Genomic DNA, 18801 nt, shown 5'->3' on the forward strand with positions numbered 1-18801 from the left:
AGCAACGGGAGCTCACCCTGTCACAGGGATTCGAACCGCCGACCTTCTGATCAGCAAGCCCTAGGCTCAATGGTTTAACCACAGCGCCACCTGGGTCCCTATAAAGCATAATAGGAATTGCCTTTTCTGAACTGAAAACCAGTGGACCTCCATCGGTGCTAGTGATAAATCAGGTATGAGGAGTGGCATATGGTGAAGAAAAGAGCTCTGCCTGTTATTCCCAGCATCACAATGCTATTGTTAAGAATTAGGCTTACTTATTATAATTTCCTATAGAGGTATCTATGCTTGGTGTGCACATCATGAGAAGAAAAATGTTGCAGAGGGAGAGAAGAAAAGTGACGGGGGAAACAATTGCAGGCCAAAAATATAGGACTTTGTAATTCAAGGATGGCGAACTTGTGGTGCTCCAGACTTTGTTTGACTCCAAGCCCCATCAGCCCCAGCTAGCATAGACAATGGATGTAGTTCAGCAATGTCCAGAGCCTACAGATTCCCCATTCCTGATGTGTTTTGTTGAAACCAAACCAAGCCTAATGAGGAACGGTTGAGGGAGTTGGGTTTGTTTTTAGACTGTAAAAGAGTAGGCCAAGAGGAGATATGATAGGCATTGTCAAATACCTCAAGGGCTGTCACATGTGCAAGAAGGAGCAAGCTTGTTTTTTCCTGCTCCGGAGGGTAGGACCCGTACCAATGGATTCAAGTTACAAGAAAGGAGATTCCAACTAAACACCAGGAAGAAGTTTCCGACAGTAGGAGCTGTTAAGAAATGGACTCCCTTGGAAGGTGGTGGACTCTCCTTCCTTGGAGGTTTTCAAGCAGAGACTAGATGGCCATCCGTCATGGATGCTTTCGTTGAGATTCCTGCATTGCAGAGGGTTGGACCAGATGACCCTCAAAATTCCCCAACTCTACAATTCTATGCTTCTACAAAATCAGCATTTAATAAGTTTGTGCCTGTGCTAGCTAAATGCACCTGAGTACTTACTTATCTGCAATAGTATACTTTTTGGCAGTGCTCCAGCAGCTATAAAGCTCTTTCCCAGACAAGAGCTATTCAGGGCACAGGGCACTAGAAAACACCTTTCACACCCTTTCGGACTGCACTGGTAACACCAGAGTTTCTTTCTGAGTAAATATGCATAGGATATCTATTAACGGAAAGACAGTACTATACCTTTGCAAGATTTGCTTCAGGGAGTGGAGCACAAGGCCAGCAGCTGTGCCAGTATTTGCTCTCTTGGATTATTAGCACTCCAGATTTGCCTGTAACTAAGGGAGAAACCAGGGCTAAAGGCAAAACCAAACAAGTCAGGCGGACTAAGGTGTGTTTTTGTTTCCGAAAGGTTTGCACGCACTTAAGGTTGGAAGCCTTTCTCCGTTCGTTTGCATAACTCCCCACCCCACATCAAATTTCCTTTCAGCTGCCTACGAATTTACCCTTCTGGAATAAGATTCCCTCCCCTATTTATCATCAAAAAATTGAGTTTAAATCTTTAAAATGCAAAATGATCAATGCAATCATCAGGACAGCTACGCAGCCTCAGAAATTTCTCCCAACTAGACAACATCAGGAAGAACTTTCTGTCAGTAAGAGCTGTTGGACACCTCGTGGGAGTCTGTTCCAGACTCTCCTTTCTTGGAAGTTTTCAAGCAGATATTGGATGGCCATCTGTCATGGATGCTTTAGCTGAGATTCCTGCATTGCAGGGGGTCGAACAAGATGACCCTCACCATCCCTTCCAACTCTACAATTCTATTATTCCATTAAATCAGCATCCAATAAGTTTGTGTCTGTGGTAGCTACATGCATCCGAGCACTTTCTTATTTGAAATAGTATACTTTTTTTTGGCAGTGCTCCAGCAGCTATAAAGCTATTTCTTGGAGTGGAGCTATTCAGGGCAAAGGGCACCAGAACCCACCCTCAGGGTCCCTTCCAACTAGGGAGGGAGGAGGGAGAGAGAGAGAAAAAGAGAGAGAGAGGAGGAAGGAAGGAAGGAAGGAAGGAAGGAAGGAAGGAAGGAAGGAAGGAAGGAAGGAAGGAAAGCAGACTGACTCAGCTATACAGCTGCAAATAGTGTAAAATGTTTTAAGTGTGTTTCAAGTGCAATATACAATGTGACATTAGATGGCGATGGTAAGCCTTATGCAAAATTCAATGTATCTTTAAAAACTTTTTAAAGCATTTTCAGAACAGTTTTTATATGTGTGCAGATTCCACCCTGAAATACAAAACAAAACTCTAACATTTTACATTGAAAGCTGGGTTGCCCTTTTTTTTTCTTTTTTGAAAACCCCTGAACCATAGCTGTCAAGTTTTCCCTTTTCTCGCGAGGAAGCCTATTCAGCATAAGGGAATTTCCCTTTAAAAAGGGAGAACTTGACAGCTATGCCCCGAACCCCCAAATTACTGAGATTTAAAAAATATTTTACTACTGATGCTTGCCGAAGATCCAAGACAAAGTGCTGCCTTTAGGAAATTGCCCCAGACATCAATTCTGCCTTTGAAATCCCATTTAATGGCAGCTCTTGTCCTGAATGTGACAATTCCATGATTCTAAAGCAAAACTTGCTATAGAGTATGTCCCAATGAATCTAACAGGGCATACACCAGGAAAATAATTCTAAAAACAGCTTGAGCTTTTGGTGGTTTCCTTTTTTAAAAAAAAAAAAAAGCTCAGCAATTGTGGTGGTTTCTTTATATTGTTTGCGCAAAGAAAGATTCTTCAGATTCTTAATTTTGGGTTCTTCTTAAAAAGAAGCTTGACAGCTTTGTGATTTTTGAAACGTGGCAACCCTTGGCCAATTTTGGTTGGGTGGGGTACTAGAAAGTACCCAACAGTTGTGGTGGTTTCCTTTTAAAAAAAAGCCCAATAATTGTGGCGGTTTCCATTAAAACAAAACAAAACAAAAACCCTCGACAACTTTACTTTTTGGAATATGAACAACCTATTCCGAGGAGGCCCTGAGAGAAGCGTTGTGCGTGGCCATTTGAGGGGAGCCTCTCGCCGGAGCCGGGCGATGTGTCGTGAGAGGAACGACGCGCGGAGAGAAGAAGCCCCACGTAGTTCTTCGCCGAGGAGGCACCGGCTTCCTCACCGCCTTTCCCTCGGTCTGATCCGCTTTCCTCCTCCGGACGCGGAGAGGGGAAAGGCTCCGCCTTCAGTCAACATGGTTACCTAACAGGCGGGGGCGCCTCGCTTCGCAAAAGAGCGCGCGCGGGGGCCGGACGAGGGAGGCGCCTGGGCCGAGAAGGACGGAGCAGGCCCGGGGCAGAGGCGCGACCAGGAAGCGGGCGAAGGGCACGGGCGAAGGTTGGTAAGGCTGCTGGGGGCGCCAGCGGGGTGGGCGCGAGAGAGAAGGGGCTGGGCGGTGGGCAGCTTCCGACCGAGGCCTTCCCGGCTCTTCCAGGCTCTTTTTGATAATCATTTTTTAAAATTCGTTTTCAATTGCAATCCAATCATAGCCCCTCATTAGAACAACACCAGTTTTTTTATAACACAATTATTCACACCAATCGTTCAAATGCCGAGTTCTAGAATTTAGATAAGGTGACCCCCCCACCATCTAGAATTTTTTTAAAAAAATCTTTATTGAAAGTTCAAAAAGTACACAATTACATGTGCGCTAAACATGGCGAGACGTAAATAAAAGAGAAAGAGAACCCGTGCAGAAGGGAAATTAAAGGGTAGGTAGCCGTGTTGGTCTGACATAGTCAAAACAAAACAAAAAAATCCTTCCAGTAGCACCTTAGAGACCAAGTTTGTCATAGGTACCGTATGAGCTGAAGAAGTGTGCATGCACACAAAAGCTCATACCTATGGCAAACTTAGTTGGTCTCTAAGGTGCTACTGGAATGATTTTTTTGTTTGTTTGGTTGGTTTTATAAGGTGGTTATTGTACTTCACCAGATCTTAAGCTATTACAGTATTTGTAAAAACAGATTCCAAATATCGTTGAATTTGCCCATGGCAAGTCTGCGTTTATATGCAAGTTGTTCGTTCATATGTTGCGAGTTTGTATAAGTCTTCTATCCAATCGTAGAAGGGAGCTGTGTTTTTATTTTTCCAATTCATCAGTGTCAGTCTTTTGGCTGTGGTAAGGGCACGGAGAGTCCCATGCAAGAATTGATGACTTGATTATTTTGCTTTATTTCTGCGATCTAAAATCTTATTAATTTCCATTACATACCGGTCACCATAACCCCTTATGCAACAACGGCGATATTAATAATTTCTATTCATGTTGACACATTCCGTGATCTATAAAGCTACAAGCAAGGCACTCAAACTTCCTGTGCGTGACAGTTTTTCTGTCCGTGGTGTTTCTTCCTGTCCTTGTAAGATATTATGTCTTTCTTTCCCCCGTTTCTTGCTGTTCTCCATCATGCCTTGGGCTTGTGCTGGGTTGGAATGCACACCGTGGGACCCTGTCAGTAAAAATAATAATGATATACTTCTCTTAAGTGTCTTCTTGCAGACCCTCCAGGGGTGTCACTGATTTGCTAGGGTTGCCATATTTCAAAAAGTAGAAAATAAGTCCTTGGGATTTTTCTAAGGAAACCACCGAAATCGTTGCGGGTTTTGTGTGTGTGTGAATGTTGCATTTTTAAAAACTTTTTTTTATTTTGACAAAGTAATAATCATGAATAAATAAGAATAAAAATGTGCACCCCACCACAGAGACCATTCCATTGTAACTATCTAACTTCCCAAAATTTCGGCACCTCTTGCGATGGTTTGACCCCTTTCCGTTTTAACAGAGCAAATTCTACAAACACCCTCCATATCTCCTCAAAATAATTTATCCTGCTTATTCCCCATCTTACCTTAACGGCACATGTTGATTTAGCATTAATAGCTATATCCCCACACCTCACACCTCTTTAGGCCTTTTTTAAAATAAAAAAATAGCTATATCCCTTTTAATAGCCATTAAGGAAACCACCAAAATCAAACCACTGAAATCATGGTGCTTATTTAAGGAAAGTTGTTTAGGAAAAGCTGCAACAGTTTTTTGGAGATTCTGATTTGATTCCCGAATGTCCCGCTTTTCCTTAGGGTGTCTCTATTTTCACCAGAGAAGTGTTAGAGGCTATGGAGTTACCCGAACCCCTCCCCCCCAGGCCGTATGAAGGCAATCCTGTATAGGGAAGTTTTTAAAAAATATATATAATTAAATTTAAAATAAAGTTTTTTTAATGTGTTCATATATGTTGTGCTGGGGCAACCCAATAAGATGTGTTGGGTATAAATAGTATTATTTTCCTTACGGAATGGGACCATCCCTATTTTCATCGGAGAAATGTCGAAGGGTATGCATCTTGTAATTTCTTGTTATTTTCATTACTTAATTTCTGAAACAAGAGATGCCCAGCTGCAAATTTGTCACATTGATACCACATCCATCTTCAGGGAACTTGGAGTGTGCATTGCGTAATGTACACATATTGACTGGAAACAGAGTTGCAAATATTTTCTGGCTCCCCCCCCCATTATTATTCTGTATGTTCCAGGCTGCATTAAAATATAGAATTATAATGTTTGGGGGTGGGGCATGATCTTTGGTTTGAATTAAGCTTTATTGTACAGGATGGGTTTTAGATTAATTATAACTCATCATTTCTATTATGTAAGCAGGTGGGGGGTATGATTGTATGCATTTACTATTAGCGAAAATTCAGCCACGTTCCCACGGAGCAGTTGAATTGTAGAGTTGGAAGAAACCCAATGATCATCTGGTCCAACCCCCTGCAATGCAGGAATATGCAGCTACCCCATTTGAGAATCGAACCTGCATCCTTTGTGTTATCAGGTCCATGCTCTAACCAACTGGCTCACGTTGGCTTACAAAATCAAAATGTGCTATAGCAGGGGTCCCCAAACTACAGCCCGGGGGCCAGATGCGGCCCAATTGGCCTGCCAATCCAGCCCACGACGACCCCTGCTGCCCGCTCTTACGGCGCGCAGCGCGGCAGCGTTCTTCCGGGTCGGGAAAAAAGTGCCGAAAATCCTTTGTGCGCATGCGTACGGGCCTCTCCCGACCTGGAAGAGGTCATTTCTGGTGCACTTCCGGGTCGGGGGAGGCCCATACGCATGCGCACAACATATTTTCGGCGCTTTTTCCACCCTGGAAGCGCGCCGCCGCGCCAGTAAGCGCCCATGCGCACGGGCGCGCGCTCCCCCGTCTTCCGGCCCGCACAGACGCGCGCTCCTCCGGCCTGCGGCGCGCGGCGCGGTGGGAACCGGCCCAAACGCCGGTAAGTCTGGGGACCCCTGTGCTGTAGTTACGCTTTCCAATGAAACAATGTCATAATAAAGGTGCAACAATGGGGGGATACATTTTGCATTGGCTATAACTGTCTCTTACACCCATGCCTTGCATGCAGATGGTCCTAGATTCAACACCTTTCATTTCCAGTTAAAAATGGATCTCATGCAATGGAGCTGGGAAGAGAAACCTTGGAATGCCACTGTCAATAAGAGTAAAGGGACCCCTGACCATTAGGTCCAGTCGTGACCGACTTTGGGGTTGCGGCACTCATATCGCGTTAGTGGCCAAGGGAGCCAGCATACAGCTTCCAGGAGGTCATGTGGCCAGCATGACAAAGCCACTGCTGGCAAACCAGAGCAGCACACAGAAACGCCGTTTACCTTCCTGCTATAGTGGTACCTATTTATCTACTTGCACTTTGACGTGCTTTTGAACTGCTAGGTTGGCAGGAGCTGGGACCGAGCAACGGGAGCTCACCCCGTCACGGGGATTCGAACCGCCGACCTTCTGATCGGCAAGCCCTAGGCTCAGTGGTTTAACCCACAGCGTCACCCGCGTCCCCTCAATAAGAGTAGACTGTACTAAACTGGATGGACCAACAGTCTTGGTGTCCAAGACAGTTTAACATGCCAATATGGTAAAAATTAAAAGTTTGTGAGGTTGCTTTTGAAATGTACATTGCATTCTTCTTATAACTGTCCTTTTGTTTTAGGAAACTCACATTTTACCGGGGGTCATATTTGCTGGCAACATTATCAGGAGCTATGACTTCTGCCCCAGGTGGTGATAAAGTTCAGGCCTCTTCGGTAGAACAAAAGAACCAGGTTTGTTCTTTCTGTTTGGAATTATTATTATTATTATTATTATTATTATTATTTTACATTCTATCAGAGGCAAATCTGATGTAGTCTTGATTATCACGTGGAAACAAAAGGGGCTCTGTCTGCACTTCAACCTTTCTATTTTTTAGTGCACTGGCAATGAGAACACAAAGGAAAAAAGTGCTCCACATGATCTAATGCAGGTCTAAAGATAAGGACAGGCATCCCCAATGTTTTCGACTACAATTCCCATAATCCCTGACCACTGGTTCTCTTAGCTAGGGATCATGGCAGTTGTAGGCCAAAACATCTGGAGGGCCGCAGTTTGGGGATGCCTGGATAAGGAGGAGGTGGGATAGCTTCGCCTCTCATGGAAAGTCAAAGATCCCACAAACCCTGGGAAGATTAAATAGGATTCAGCTTAATTTTATGCTGCTAACAGTTAAAGAACCGTAAATAATGATGCTGCACATGCTAGGGGAAAGGAGAAGAGGGAATTATGTGGCACCTGAACAGAAAGGGACTTATAAAAGAAACCCTTTAAAGCAGGGGTGACGGTGGGAGTCTGTGGGTGTCCTGATGTTGTTGAACTGTCAGCCCCAACTAGCACTGTCAGTGCTAAAGGATGATGATAGAATTGTAGAGTTGGGGAACCCAGGAGTCATCTAGTCCAGCCCCCTGCAGTGAGGGAATCTGAACTGAAGCATAGATGACAGGTGAACATCCAGCCTCTGCTTAGAAACCTTCAAGAAAGGACACCTGAAGGACCACACATTTCCCCTTCATTATTAGCACCATTCATTTCTGCCACATTTTAAACTGCACCTGTGAATTACAAATTAATTGCAAACAAGTACATTATAGTCAGAGTGTACCATCAAGTTTTAAAGCTTGATCATTTCATTTTGACATTGCAAGCTTGATAGTATTGCGAACAACAATGGTAGGATATTTCTAACATTCTTGTGCTATCTGGAAAAGTGAAATGTTTTCCTCTCTGTTTACTTTTAAACTTTTTTTGTTGAATTAAAAAAATAATTACGGAAGCCAAAGATAATGAAATAAACAGCAGACTGTAGATGCTTTAAACTCTTAAGGAGTGAGAGGGTAAACCATATTTTTCTTATAAAAGTGTTCATGTTTTTATTTTAAGAGTCCGTTCCCTTGTCCAATTTCAAATTTTAATTCTGAAGAAGTTGTAGAGATTCGTCGTCAATGTAAAGAGGAAAGCTTCTGGTACAGAGGTAGGTCTACTTGTTTTAATGCAATACAAAATATAATTGCGTTGGTTTTTTGTTGCAGGGTGTCGTCTACCTTACAGCATTGTTTCAATGTTTTATATCTTGTTTGAGAATTACTACTACTAGGCCTGCTTGGAACATCATTCTGTTTCACAGCATTTGAATCCAAAACCTGCTGCTTTTCTTACCGGTAACATTAAGCAGGCGTGAGAAGGATCATTTTAAGTGGCTGCATTCAGAAGTAGTAATAAATGATGGCTTATTGTCATTAGAATAAGCCTCAGCCAGCCTTGGGCTTGTGCGCTCCTGTTCCACTCTCATTTTAAACACTGCAGATAATACCTTTCAAAAATTTACAGCCATTTTTGACTAACCACTGTTTAGCATTGCATATGAAGCCCAAATTGTAGTTAACCTTCACTGTGGTTTATCGAAACAAGCCAGCTCCCTAAACCAAGGATTGAACTTGACTTGTTTCAGTGAACCATAGTTTGTTTATTGCTTCATTTTTTATTTATTAAAAAAGCCCTGTAAGTGGATAATAATAATAATAATAATAATAATAATAATAATAATAATAATAATATTACCGGTAGTAGTAGTAGTAGTAGTAATAATAATAATAATAACAATACCACAACCAACTGGCTGGGTTTCCCAGCCACTCTAGATGGCTTCCAACAAAAGATTAAAAATACATTAAAACATCAGTCATTAAAAACTTCCCTAAACAGGGCTGCCTTCAGATGTCTAATGTCAGATAGTTGTGTATTTCTTTGACATATGATGGGAGGACGGTCCCACAGGGCAGGTGCCACTACCAAGAAGGCCCTCTGCCTGGTTCCCTGTAACTTCGCTTCTTGCAGTGAGGGAACTGGCAGAAGGCCCTCGGCGCTGGACCTCAGTGTCCAGGTTGAACAATGGAGGTGAAGACGCTCCTTCAGGTATACTGAGCCGAGGCTGTTTAGGGCTTTAAAGGTCAGCACCAACACTGAATTGTGCTCGGAAATGTACTGGGAGCCAATGTAGGTCTTTCAGAACCGGTGTTATATGGTCTCAGCAGCTGCTCCCAGTCACCAGTCTAGCTGCCGCATTCTGGATTAGTTGTAGTTTTGGGGTCACCTTCAAAGGTAGTCCCACGTAGAGTGTGTTGCAGTAGTCCAAGTGGGAGATAACTAGAGCATGCAGCACTCTGGTGAGACAGTCCCGGGGCTGGTAGGGTCTCAGCCTGCGTACCAGATGGAACTGGTAGACAGAATTGACCTGCCCCTCCATGGACAGCTGTGAGTCCAAAATGACTCCCAGGCTGTGCACCTGCTCCTTCAGGGGCACAGTTGCCCCATTCAGGACCAGGGAGTCCCCCACACACACCCGCCCCGTCCCCCCAAAACAGTGCTTCTGTCTTGTCAGGATTCAACCTCAATCTGTTAGCCACTATCCATCCTTCAACCGCCTCCAGACACTCACACAGGACCTTCACTGCCTTCACTGGTTCTGATTTAAAAGAGAGGTAGAACACCCAGCTCAAACCGCCTGATGATCTCTCCCAGCGGCTTCATGTAGATGTTAAAAAGCATTGGGGAGAGGAAAGAACCCGGAGGCACCCCACAAGTGAGAGCCCAGAGGTCTGAACACTCATCCCCCAACACCACTTTCTGGACACGGCCCAGGAGAAAGAAGCAGAACCACTGTATAACAGTGCCCCCAGCTCCTCTAGACGGTCCAGAAGGATGATATGGTCAATGGTATCAAAGGCTGCTGAGAGATCCAGCAGAACTAGGAAACAGTTTTCACCTTTGTCCCTAGCCCGCCGGACCAGCGCAACCAAGGCAGTTTCAGTCTTTACAAAAGAAATTGAGAATTACTGCAGTTTGTCCAGGTTCAGACAGAACACTAAATTGCAGTTATGGAAATTAAAGTGGAAATTAAAAACTGCTTCTCCTTGTACCGTAGCTGTGCTAGGAGAGAAGGGCAAGAAAGTGCATGAGCTCAAAGTTTATCATTATATCTTACCACAGTCAATGGCCATGTTTGCATAATCATAATCTCAGTTAAATGACTTGAGATATAATAAAAACACCAAACAAACAAACAAACAAAAATGACGAGATATGATCAAGGCCTTTGGCCATAGTCTGAAGGTTTAAGATCCTGGCTTGTTTTGATGTTGATAAGCCTAGTTTCCTGGTTCAGATGACATGGGAAATTATGAATAATCGGAGCCTTACTACAAAGGGAGGCTGCATGTGTGAGCAAAAGACTTGTTCATTTCTCAGCATAATAAGCTGAGATATGGTGTATGAACTGGACCAATATCTTTGAGTATATCGGGCTTGTACGATCCATTTGCTGCATCACTTGTGGTTTGTGAAGAATATGATCTTAAAAATTGTTTTTCTTTAGTCCACAAATGTAGCATCCGAATGAGATCTTGTGTGAGCACGTATGATGGTAAATGTTTTTATGGGCTATTTATTTTATGAACTTTTTGTTGTTGCAAAGCTAGTTATTTCTTTGTTCCTTCCTTTGCCCACACATGCCACAGCCCACCTCAGTCTACACATGGGTGTCTTCTTCTCTATGTGTTAAAGATGCATACTGTATCTGGAACCACATGTGTATTGTGTTCATCCAGCCCCTTGAACTAGATCAGGGGTTCCCAAACTTGGGTCTCCCACTCTTTTTTGGGCTACAACTCCCATCATCCCTAGCTAGCAGGACCAGTGGTCAGGGATGATGGGAATTGTAGTCCCAAAAGAGCAGGAGACCAAAGTTTGGGAAACGCTGAACTAGATGGATACATGTCACCAATTTGTTGCACAGTGGTGTTCAAAACTAGAGTTGCAGTAAGGCTATAGTACTTATTTAACAGATATTAAATGTGGAAGCTGCCAGTAAGCACAGAAAATGAAAATATTAACTGTACAGGTGAAACTCGAAAAATTAGAATATCGTTGAAAAGTGATTTATTTCAGTAATGCAACTTAAAAGGTGAAACCAATATATGAGATAGATGCATGACATGCAAAGCAAGATATGTCAAGCCTTTATTTGTTGTAATTGCAATTATTTGTCGTTAGGCGGGTCAATTATAAATGGAATGTAATTAATAAAATGTGATAGTGATGTTTGTTTTTGTTTATTTTTGTATTATTGTAACTATTTGTTTTATTACTGTGGAATTTCCAAAAGAAAGCATTTGTAACAATTAAAAGAAAAAGAAAAAATAATAACTTGCATTACTGAAATAAATGCACTTTTCAATGATATTCTAATTTTCCGAATTTCACCTGTATAGCAGTGCAGAGTATAAAACCCAGTATTCGGCGAAGTCAGCACCTCAGAATTCCAGCTTCAAATTTTCTAATTTTCTTCGCTCTTTTCATTTTTTTTAGAACAAGTAAAATAGTTGTTAAGACCACATTTTAACGACACTATGTAGGGTGGGCAGGAGAGGCATCTGAATTTATGCAAAGGCTATAATTGCTTGTTTCATTGTATGCAGCTCTTCCTCTGTCACTGGGAGGTATGCTGATCACTCAAGGATTACTTGCCAATGGTAAGTGGCTTTTTTCTTTCTTCAATGTAAAAACAAACACATGGACAATTTTCTAGAACCACCAGTCAATCAGTGCTAAAGCTTGGTAAATGCTGAGGAAAAAAACCATAATCAATTTTGTGGTGGAAATCTCAGCCTGGGAGATTTATTCAATATATTCAACAGGTGATGTGGAATATATAGTGGCTCTTCACACATCGGGTACATTTCTCTGTTGTGTTCAACAGTGTTCAACATATGTTCAACATTGGCTTCCTGATTAAGAGTGCTTTTATGTATTTATCAGTGTCTGCTAGCCATGATAGCTGTGCTCTGCCATCATGGCCAGGGGCATAACAATTGCTGGAAACTGCCAAGTGGGAGAGTGTTATTGTGCTCAGGTCCTGCTTGTGGGTTTCCTAACAAGCATCTGGTTGGCCGTTGTGAGAACAGGATGCTGGAGGAGATGGGCCATTGGCTTGATACAGCTGGCTGTTCTTACATTTAGGTGTTCCCCTAAAATATAATGTGGGGTTGTTGTTGGTTGGTTGGTTGGTTGGTTGGTTGTTTTTTGAAATGTGCTGCCTTGGCTGAGCATGGTTGGCATGGTTAATTTAATGCTGCGGAAAACAGGTTAGGAAGTAAGCTTTCTTACGGGGTAAAAAATAGTCTTCACATTTTTATTTTGCTCACAGTCTTCTAGATACTAGTTATTTCAGATGGGATTACTTGAGAATCAAAGTTATAACTGGAAATTATACTGGGAGCACTTGGTATGTTTAAAGCAGGAAGTATATGAAGGAGGAGGAGGAGGAGGAGGCGGCTTCGATATCTTTCACAGAAGAACTACACAACTTTGTTGTGTCATCAAATGATGGTCTGAAAGGCTTTTCCTAATAACTGCATTTTATTCCAGGTGTTCTCAAACCAAGCCCTAAATTCGGATCACTCCCTAAAATAGCAAGTAAGTCCAAAAACTCTTTGTAAAGTTTAAGCAGAAAAGGTGAGAACTGGCAATTGTAATTATGCTGGAATGCTGCCATGCTCGCATGATAAGTTTGGGCATGTGTGGAATCTAGTATAGCTTCTGGCTTCCTGAGTGTCAATTTTCAGCATTTAAATTAAATCCGTTTTGTAGACCTCATGACTGCAGAGAGCGCTTTGGAATCATGTGGTTGTTTCTGTAGGTTCTGTGTCGGGTATCAGACTCCTTGCAGCCCATGCCTCCTGCACATCTTTGTTTTCTACTACTCAGCTTGTTGCTAAAAACACACATATTACCGTAGGCTGTAACTTTATACTGATCGCTTTTATATAGTACATAATCATTAATTACTATAGTTAGGGTTTTATCAAAATAATAGAGCAGGAAGGATATTAAAGTCCAACCCTGCTGCAACTCGGGAACATCTGCTTAAGAAGTAAACCTGTGCAGAGTACACCTTGGTACACAACTGAAATGTTACTGTGGAGCTGGAGTGTCGCTCCTAGAAGCTGCCAGTATGCAACAGCTTCAACTGGCTGGCTAAATGAGGTAAGGGTAACCAATGGGTCTCATATTCTAGTGAGTTAGGGACTTCCTCTGCATGTGAACACAGGTTCTGGTGCACTGAGAAGCATACCTTCTGGAGAAGAAAAGGCCAAGGAAAAAATCCTACGCAATCCAGAGTGGAGTCCCTAAGACGGTTGGATGGCACCTGTTATGCCACCTCCTGGCAACTCTTACAGCCAAGCTGGTGGCAAACATATTGCTCTGCTTTCCTTTGGACCACATCAGTGAGGCCAGGAGGCAGCCTAGGGCCTCCATACACACTGTCTATGCTTGCACCCCAGAGAGACTACTTCGGTGCTGGCTGCTGGCAATGCAGTGGTTTGGCTTCACCCGCAGAGACACACTCCATTGCTTCCCAAGGCAGACAGATGACAACAGAGTAGGGAGCCCCAGACCTGTGAGCTAAATGCAGGACTCCAGGACTCTGCCCTCATTGGGCCCTGCTCTACACCCTCCTCTTGCTTGGCTGGAAAGTGTCAGGAGGAAGGATGGGGAGGTGGGGTGTTATGTAGGTTTGGAATGAAACATCTGAATTTGTGTGGCTGGAATATGGCTTGTGGAGCAAATCTTAAAGAGTCATGCCCATTGCCTTGCCCTCTTAGTTGCCTGTGGACCCATGTGACCCCTGGAAGGTTGTCTAGGAGAGAAAGTGGCTCAGGTTGAAAAAGAATCCCCACTTCTGCTGGAGGGTGATTGAAGCAAGCAAGTGAATAGAGTGAAGTGGAAGCCAGTGCTACTGCAGTGGAAAACAAATAACATCATTGACTGGTTGGACACAGAGTAATGGTGGGGAGGAAGAAGGCTCAGAGCCCAGGGATTGGTGGTGGAACAATGAGTGGTCAGAGGGAGAAGACTGGGAGGAGGAGGTATCAGAATGGGAAGGGCTTAGTGAGCTGGGTGAGTCTGTGGCCAAGAGAAGTCCAGAATCAGAGGCAGAAGCTGATGCAGGAGTTTCACAAACTTTCTTGGACTCCTTCCACTGTACAAGTAAACTAAACTCTCTGCCATTTGGTGTCCCCAACTTGGTACGAGCCATCTGGTCTATGGGTGAACATACTGAGATCCTCCTTTGTAGCGGAACATATGTTGCCTGCTGCTGCTGCCTGCAAGGAGCCGTGGATTGTGACTTTAATCATTCACTGATATTAAAAGAGTAATAGAGTAGGCTATTTTAAACTCACCACCAAACACAAGGGAGCATCCTCAGTGAAGCGGTATCTCTTTCTGGGTTTCCTGCTTTCTCAGATCAGTGTGGATTAGCAAGGCAAAATATCTGATCTGGAGAATGCTTTTCAAAGCCTGTACTACTTATGAATACTTTTATATCTGATTGCTACGTATGACAACAATTTGATATCTCTCTGCAGTTGCTGCTGCCCTGGGCTATGGTATTGGGACAATGTCATACATAAGAACATGTCAGAAGAAGTTTGAAAGCGCTGGTCTTAAACCATTTGGTCCTGGATGGAAAAGGTCTGTTGGAACAAATATAGACAGTGACTCTTGGGTTGTATCAAGGAACTAGTAAGCTTGTGATAAGAACACTTTCGAAAAACCACTCTTCTAGGTCACAAGGGCTCTACAAAAATCTCAATATTTCCCATTTCCTCTGCACATCTGAACTGGAGGGGGTGGGAGCTTTGAAAGTGGCACAGTGGGGAATATTGCCTGCTCTCTCCCCTCCCATTAGTGGGAGCATCCATTGGATCAAAGGCCCTTCCTTTCACAGAAGGAAACAGAACTGCCTATCTGTACCACGCTAGAATTGTGACCATGTCTTATCAATTTATACCAGGCACTTTATCCTTCTGCACATAGCTAGATCACGTGCAAATTACTGTGTGGATAACAGGGCAGCTGACATTTTTTGTGCATCGGGACACAGGGTGGAGGTGGAAGTGTCAGGGGCAAAGCCCCATGTGAAGATCTCTCGATTTGGGAAGAATCTTGTGTAACATTGACTCTCCCCCCCCCCTTTCTCCTGATGTTTTAGGCACTGTCCTCATGTCTGCAAGGAATGCAAAGCTAAGTTTGAATCAAGTGCATCAGAAAAACCAGAGGCTTCTGCTTCTTAAAACAGGTACACACATCTTTGTAATTTTAATAAGATTTTGGTCGCTTTTTTGAAATATATCAGTATCTTGGAAATTGGTCACTATAACAATGGAAAGAGTTGTGATCTTGGTTACTGCCACACCAGATTTAGTAAGAGGTAAAAAAAACTTGATTATTGTTCTGGTTACAGGTAGGTAGCCGTGTTGGTCTGGATCGAAGTAAAATAAAAAAATTCCTTCAGTAGCACCTTAAAGACCAACTAAGTTTTTATATTGGTATGAGCTTTCGTGTGCATGCACACTTCTTCAGATACCAAGAAGTGTGCATGCACACGAAAGCTCATACCAATATAAAAACTTAGTTGGTCTTTAAGGTGCTACTGAAGGAATTTTTTTATTTGATTATTGTTGGCATCTTGATTGTACGGTGGTGGGCAGGTCAGAAACAGCACTTTCTTCTTCACAGATTATTAAGTGTGCTTATCTTCATCTCATTGTTTTATTTCCTCCCCACGCTGCTTGCCTATTTGTATTTTCTTGGCTTGCTCTGAGGGCGAGAGCATGATTATGACTCACTATGTTAATGATAAAATGCAACAGAGGGGTAAACGCCTCCTTGGCTTTCACTGCCAAGTATTCTCTCAGACTTTAGTCTCTGTTTTATCATTAAAATAGAATTGTGCTGCATCTATGGCCAGCATTTCAAGTCTCTTCCAAAACGGCATTCTACATGTGGAACTTCTTCAGAAACATCTACAGCTGCTGCTTTAACACAATACATGAATATTAGAATATGGCTTAGAATATGGCCCAGGGTATATGGTCTGTAGGGACATGACTCTACCATCTTGCTAGAGCTAAATCAGTCTAGGTCTGGCCGGTGCCTGCATGGGAGACCACCTGGGAACTAAATATAGGATACCTTGGGTTCCAGGATGAAAGAGAGTTGGTAGATAAATGTAAAAATAATTTAAATAATTTAATTTCGAAAACCAAGGTGCAGCTTCCGGTTGGCTGCAGGAGCTTCCTGAACTCAGTCGGAACCCTTGGAAGCCACGTCGGACGTTCGGCTTCCAAAAAGCATTCGCAAACCAGAACACTCACTTCCGGGTTTGCGGTGTTTGGGAGCCAATTTGTTCGGGAGCCAAGCCGTTTGACTGTACATTGTTTGCTTCACCAATCATGCAGGTAGTTTTCAAAACCAAGAGTGTTGTATGGCAGCTTGGTCTGTTCATTTAAGTCACCAGAAGTACATTTAGCAAAATGCTACGTTTATTAGATTAACCAGTTTATGTATTTTTGAACCATAGGCTGCACAGTGTTTTACTGCTTGAAGTCCATTAGATCAACTACTACTGCTTGAGTGTAGGGAGGGAAATCCCCGACATTAAGCTAGGTCAGACCTTGTCCTCCAAACCTGTATTCTCATCTCAAAGGGGCTGAATCCCTTTAACCAATACTTTTCTATTTCAGATAATGTGGAAGAAAGCATTTTGTAATGGTACCTGTTCTACACAACGACTGCAATTCTGAAAAACCTGCTTTCATTCAAAACCCTTTGTATGTTTAACACGATTTTTTTTAAAAAAAATAAAAGTTACTTTGATGTTTTGTTTGTCACAAGTTCTAGAACACTAAACTGAAGATGAAAGCTAGACGTCCCTGACAGCTTGCAACAGCATCGCTGTCACTGCAGTGCTTAAAGACAGTTACTCTGCTTTCAGGTTTACACTTTACCAGTGCAGTTCAGAGTATTTGTCAAACAGCAAAACTTGATAAAGAGGTTTGAGCTTATTCAGCATTTGTTCTGTAACGGAAGTATAGGAGTTGTCAAATTGAATCCATTACAGTGGTACCTTGGTTCTCAGACTTAATCCGTTCCAAAACCAAAGTGTTCCAAAACCAAGGCACACCTTCCCATAGAAAGTAATGCAAAACGGATTAATCAGTTCCAGAGTTTTAAAAACAACCCCTAAAACAGCAATTTAACATGAATTTCCTATCTAACTAGACCACTGATCAATAAAATGAAAGCAATAATCAATATACTGTACTATAAAACAAATAAGACAGTATTGTAGATTATTTACAGTATTGTAAAATTATTATTTTTCCCTTACATGCACTGATAATAGTCATTGTTTGGATGGGGGGCTTTTATCCATTTCTGCAGTCACACAATCAGTCAATCAATCAATCAATCAATCAGTAGCTGAGCTGGGTTCCACACAGTCACAAAAACAAATTAACCGGAAAAGCCTCAAAAACAAAAATGGAACATAAAGGTAGCAAAAACAAAAGCACCAAACTTAATCCATTCTGGAAGTCTGTTTGACTTCTGAAATGTTCAATAACCAAGACACAGCTTCTGATTGGTGCAGGCATCCTGGAAACAATAGCTGATAGCTGCATCGGATGTTTGGCTTCAGAAAAACGTGCGAGAACCGGAACACTTAGTTCTGGGTTTTCGGCGTTTGAGTACCAAGGTGTTTTGAGAACCAAGGTACCACTGTAGTGTATTGCTAATATAAATATCCTTAGGGTAAGACTGCAAATGAAGAGATTGCTTTTGCAAATCCAGTGTAGATATGCTCAGTGTGCCAGTTGTTCATAGTGGAGAAAGCTAGAAAATTGTATTATTAACTATGCACTGATTTAGGAGAGGATATTTCCTCTGATAAAAGGGGGATCATGGTATATAATCATCATCATTATTCCGCATAGCCTTTGTAAATCACTACAGCCTTGAAAACGTGTTGTAGGAGACAGCAAGGCAGCCTAGAAGTATTTTAAATAAATAAATATGTAATATCAACACATTTCAGAATTTCTTTTACTTAATTTCTGGACCTAATATTCACAAAAGTAAATTTTGATTCATTTAGCTTTAGGTACATGATTTAGCCTACTATAAGGTCTTCCTCTTCTGTTCAGATATTGTGTTTGAATCAGATATAGAATATAATGGAAACAAATATATTTATGCTAGACTTGCTGGTGGCTTTTACCAGGACTGCAATATTTAAATGTAAGGGTTTAATAAACCCTGCTTATAAAGCCTCTCACATACAGGAGTAATGCTTTTTCTAAGACAACCTTTTCCAGACTGATGCTCCAGATGTTTTAGACAACTATGACACCATCAGTCCTAGCTATCATGATCAGAACTCTAGTCAAAATGTCTGGAGGACACAAGTCTGGTGAAGGCTGCTTGATTTCTGGCTTTAGGAACATGTAACGTATACATACACAAAGTTTAATTACAGACTTAAATTTATGCTCCATCAACATTTCTGTAATCAGACTGCAGCTCTAGTTTAC

At 42.4% G+C, this 18801-nt stretch overlaps 2 protein-coding genes across 5 annotated transcripts in view; one reads left to right on the forward strand and one right to left on the reverse strand.

Annotated features, from left to right (window-relative positions):
* The window catches only part of CWH43 (cell wall biogenesis 43 C-terminal homolog), a 44021-nt gene extending 40723 nt beyond the window's left edge, over nucleotides 1-3298 (reverse strand). The window contains exons 1-2 of one of the 3 annotated variants that reach the window (XM_088660894.1): nucleotides 2932-3205; nucleotides 1178-1272 (exon numbers count right to left, since the gene is read on the reverse strand). The gene's annotated coding sequence lies outside the window, so the exon portion shown is untranslated. Of the gene's footprint in view, nucleotides 1-1177; nucleotides 1273-2931 lie in introns of all 3 variants that reach the window. The other 2 variants (XM_088660895.1, XM_088660896.1) reach the window with 2 other exon arrangements.
* On the forward strand, nucleotides 3260-17091 carry OCIAD2 (OCIA domain containing 2). 2 transcript variants are annotated; one of them, XM_088660898.1, is made up of 8 exons: nucleotides 3260-3319; nucleotides 6987-7098; nucleotides 8249-8339; nucleotides 11842-11895; nucleotides 12791-12838; nucleotides 14794-14899; nucleotides 15420-15506; nucleotides 16954-17091. In XM_088660898.1, the coding sequence occupies exons 2-7, from the start codon at nucleotides 7039-7041 to the stop codon at nucleotides 15499-15501; spliced, it is 441 nt and encodes a 146-aa protein (XP_088517024.1). In that variant the 5' UTR covers nucleotides 3260-3319; nucleotides 6987-7038; the 3' UTR covers nucleotides 15502-15506; nucleotides 16954-17091. The 2 variants fall into 2 exon arrangements, with proteins under 2 accessions (XP_088517024.1, XP_088517023.1); XM_088660897.1 differs by having other exon boundaries at nucleotides 3260-3315.
* The last annotated feature ends 1710 nt before the right edge of the window (nucleotides 17092-18801 follow it).

Source organism: Zootoca vivipara, chromosome Z1 (genome assembly GCF_965207765.1).
Source record: "Zootoca vivipara chromosome Z1, rZooViv2.hap1.1, whole genome shotgun sequence".
NCBI lineage: Eukaryota > Metazoa > Chordata > Lepidosauria > Squamata > Lacertidae > Zootoca > Zootoca vivipara.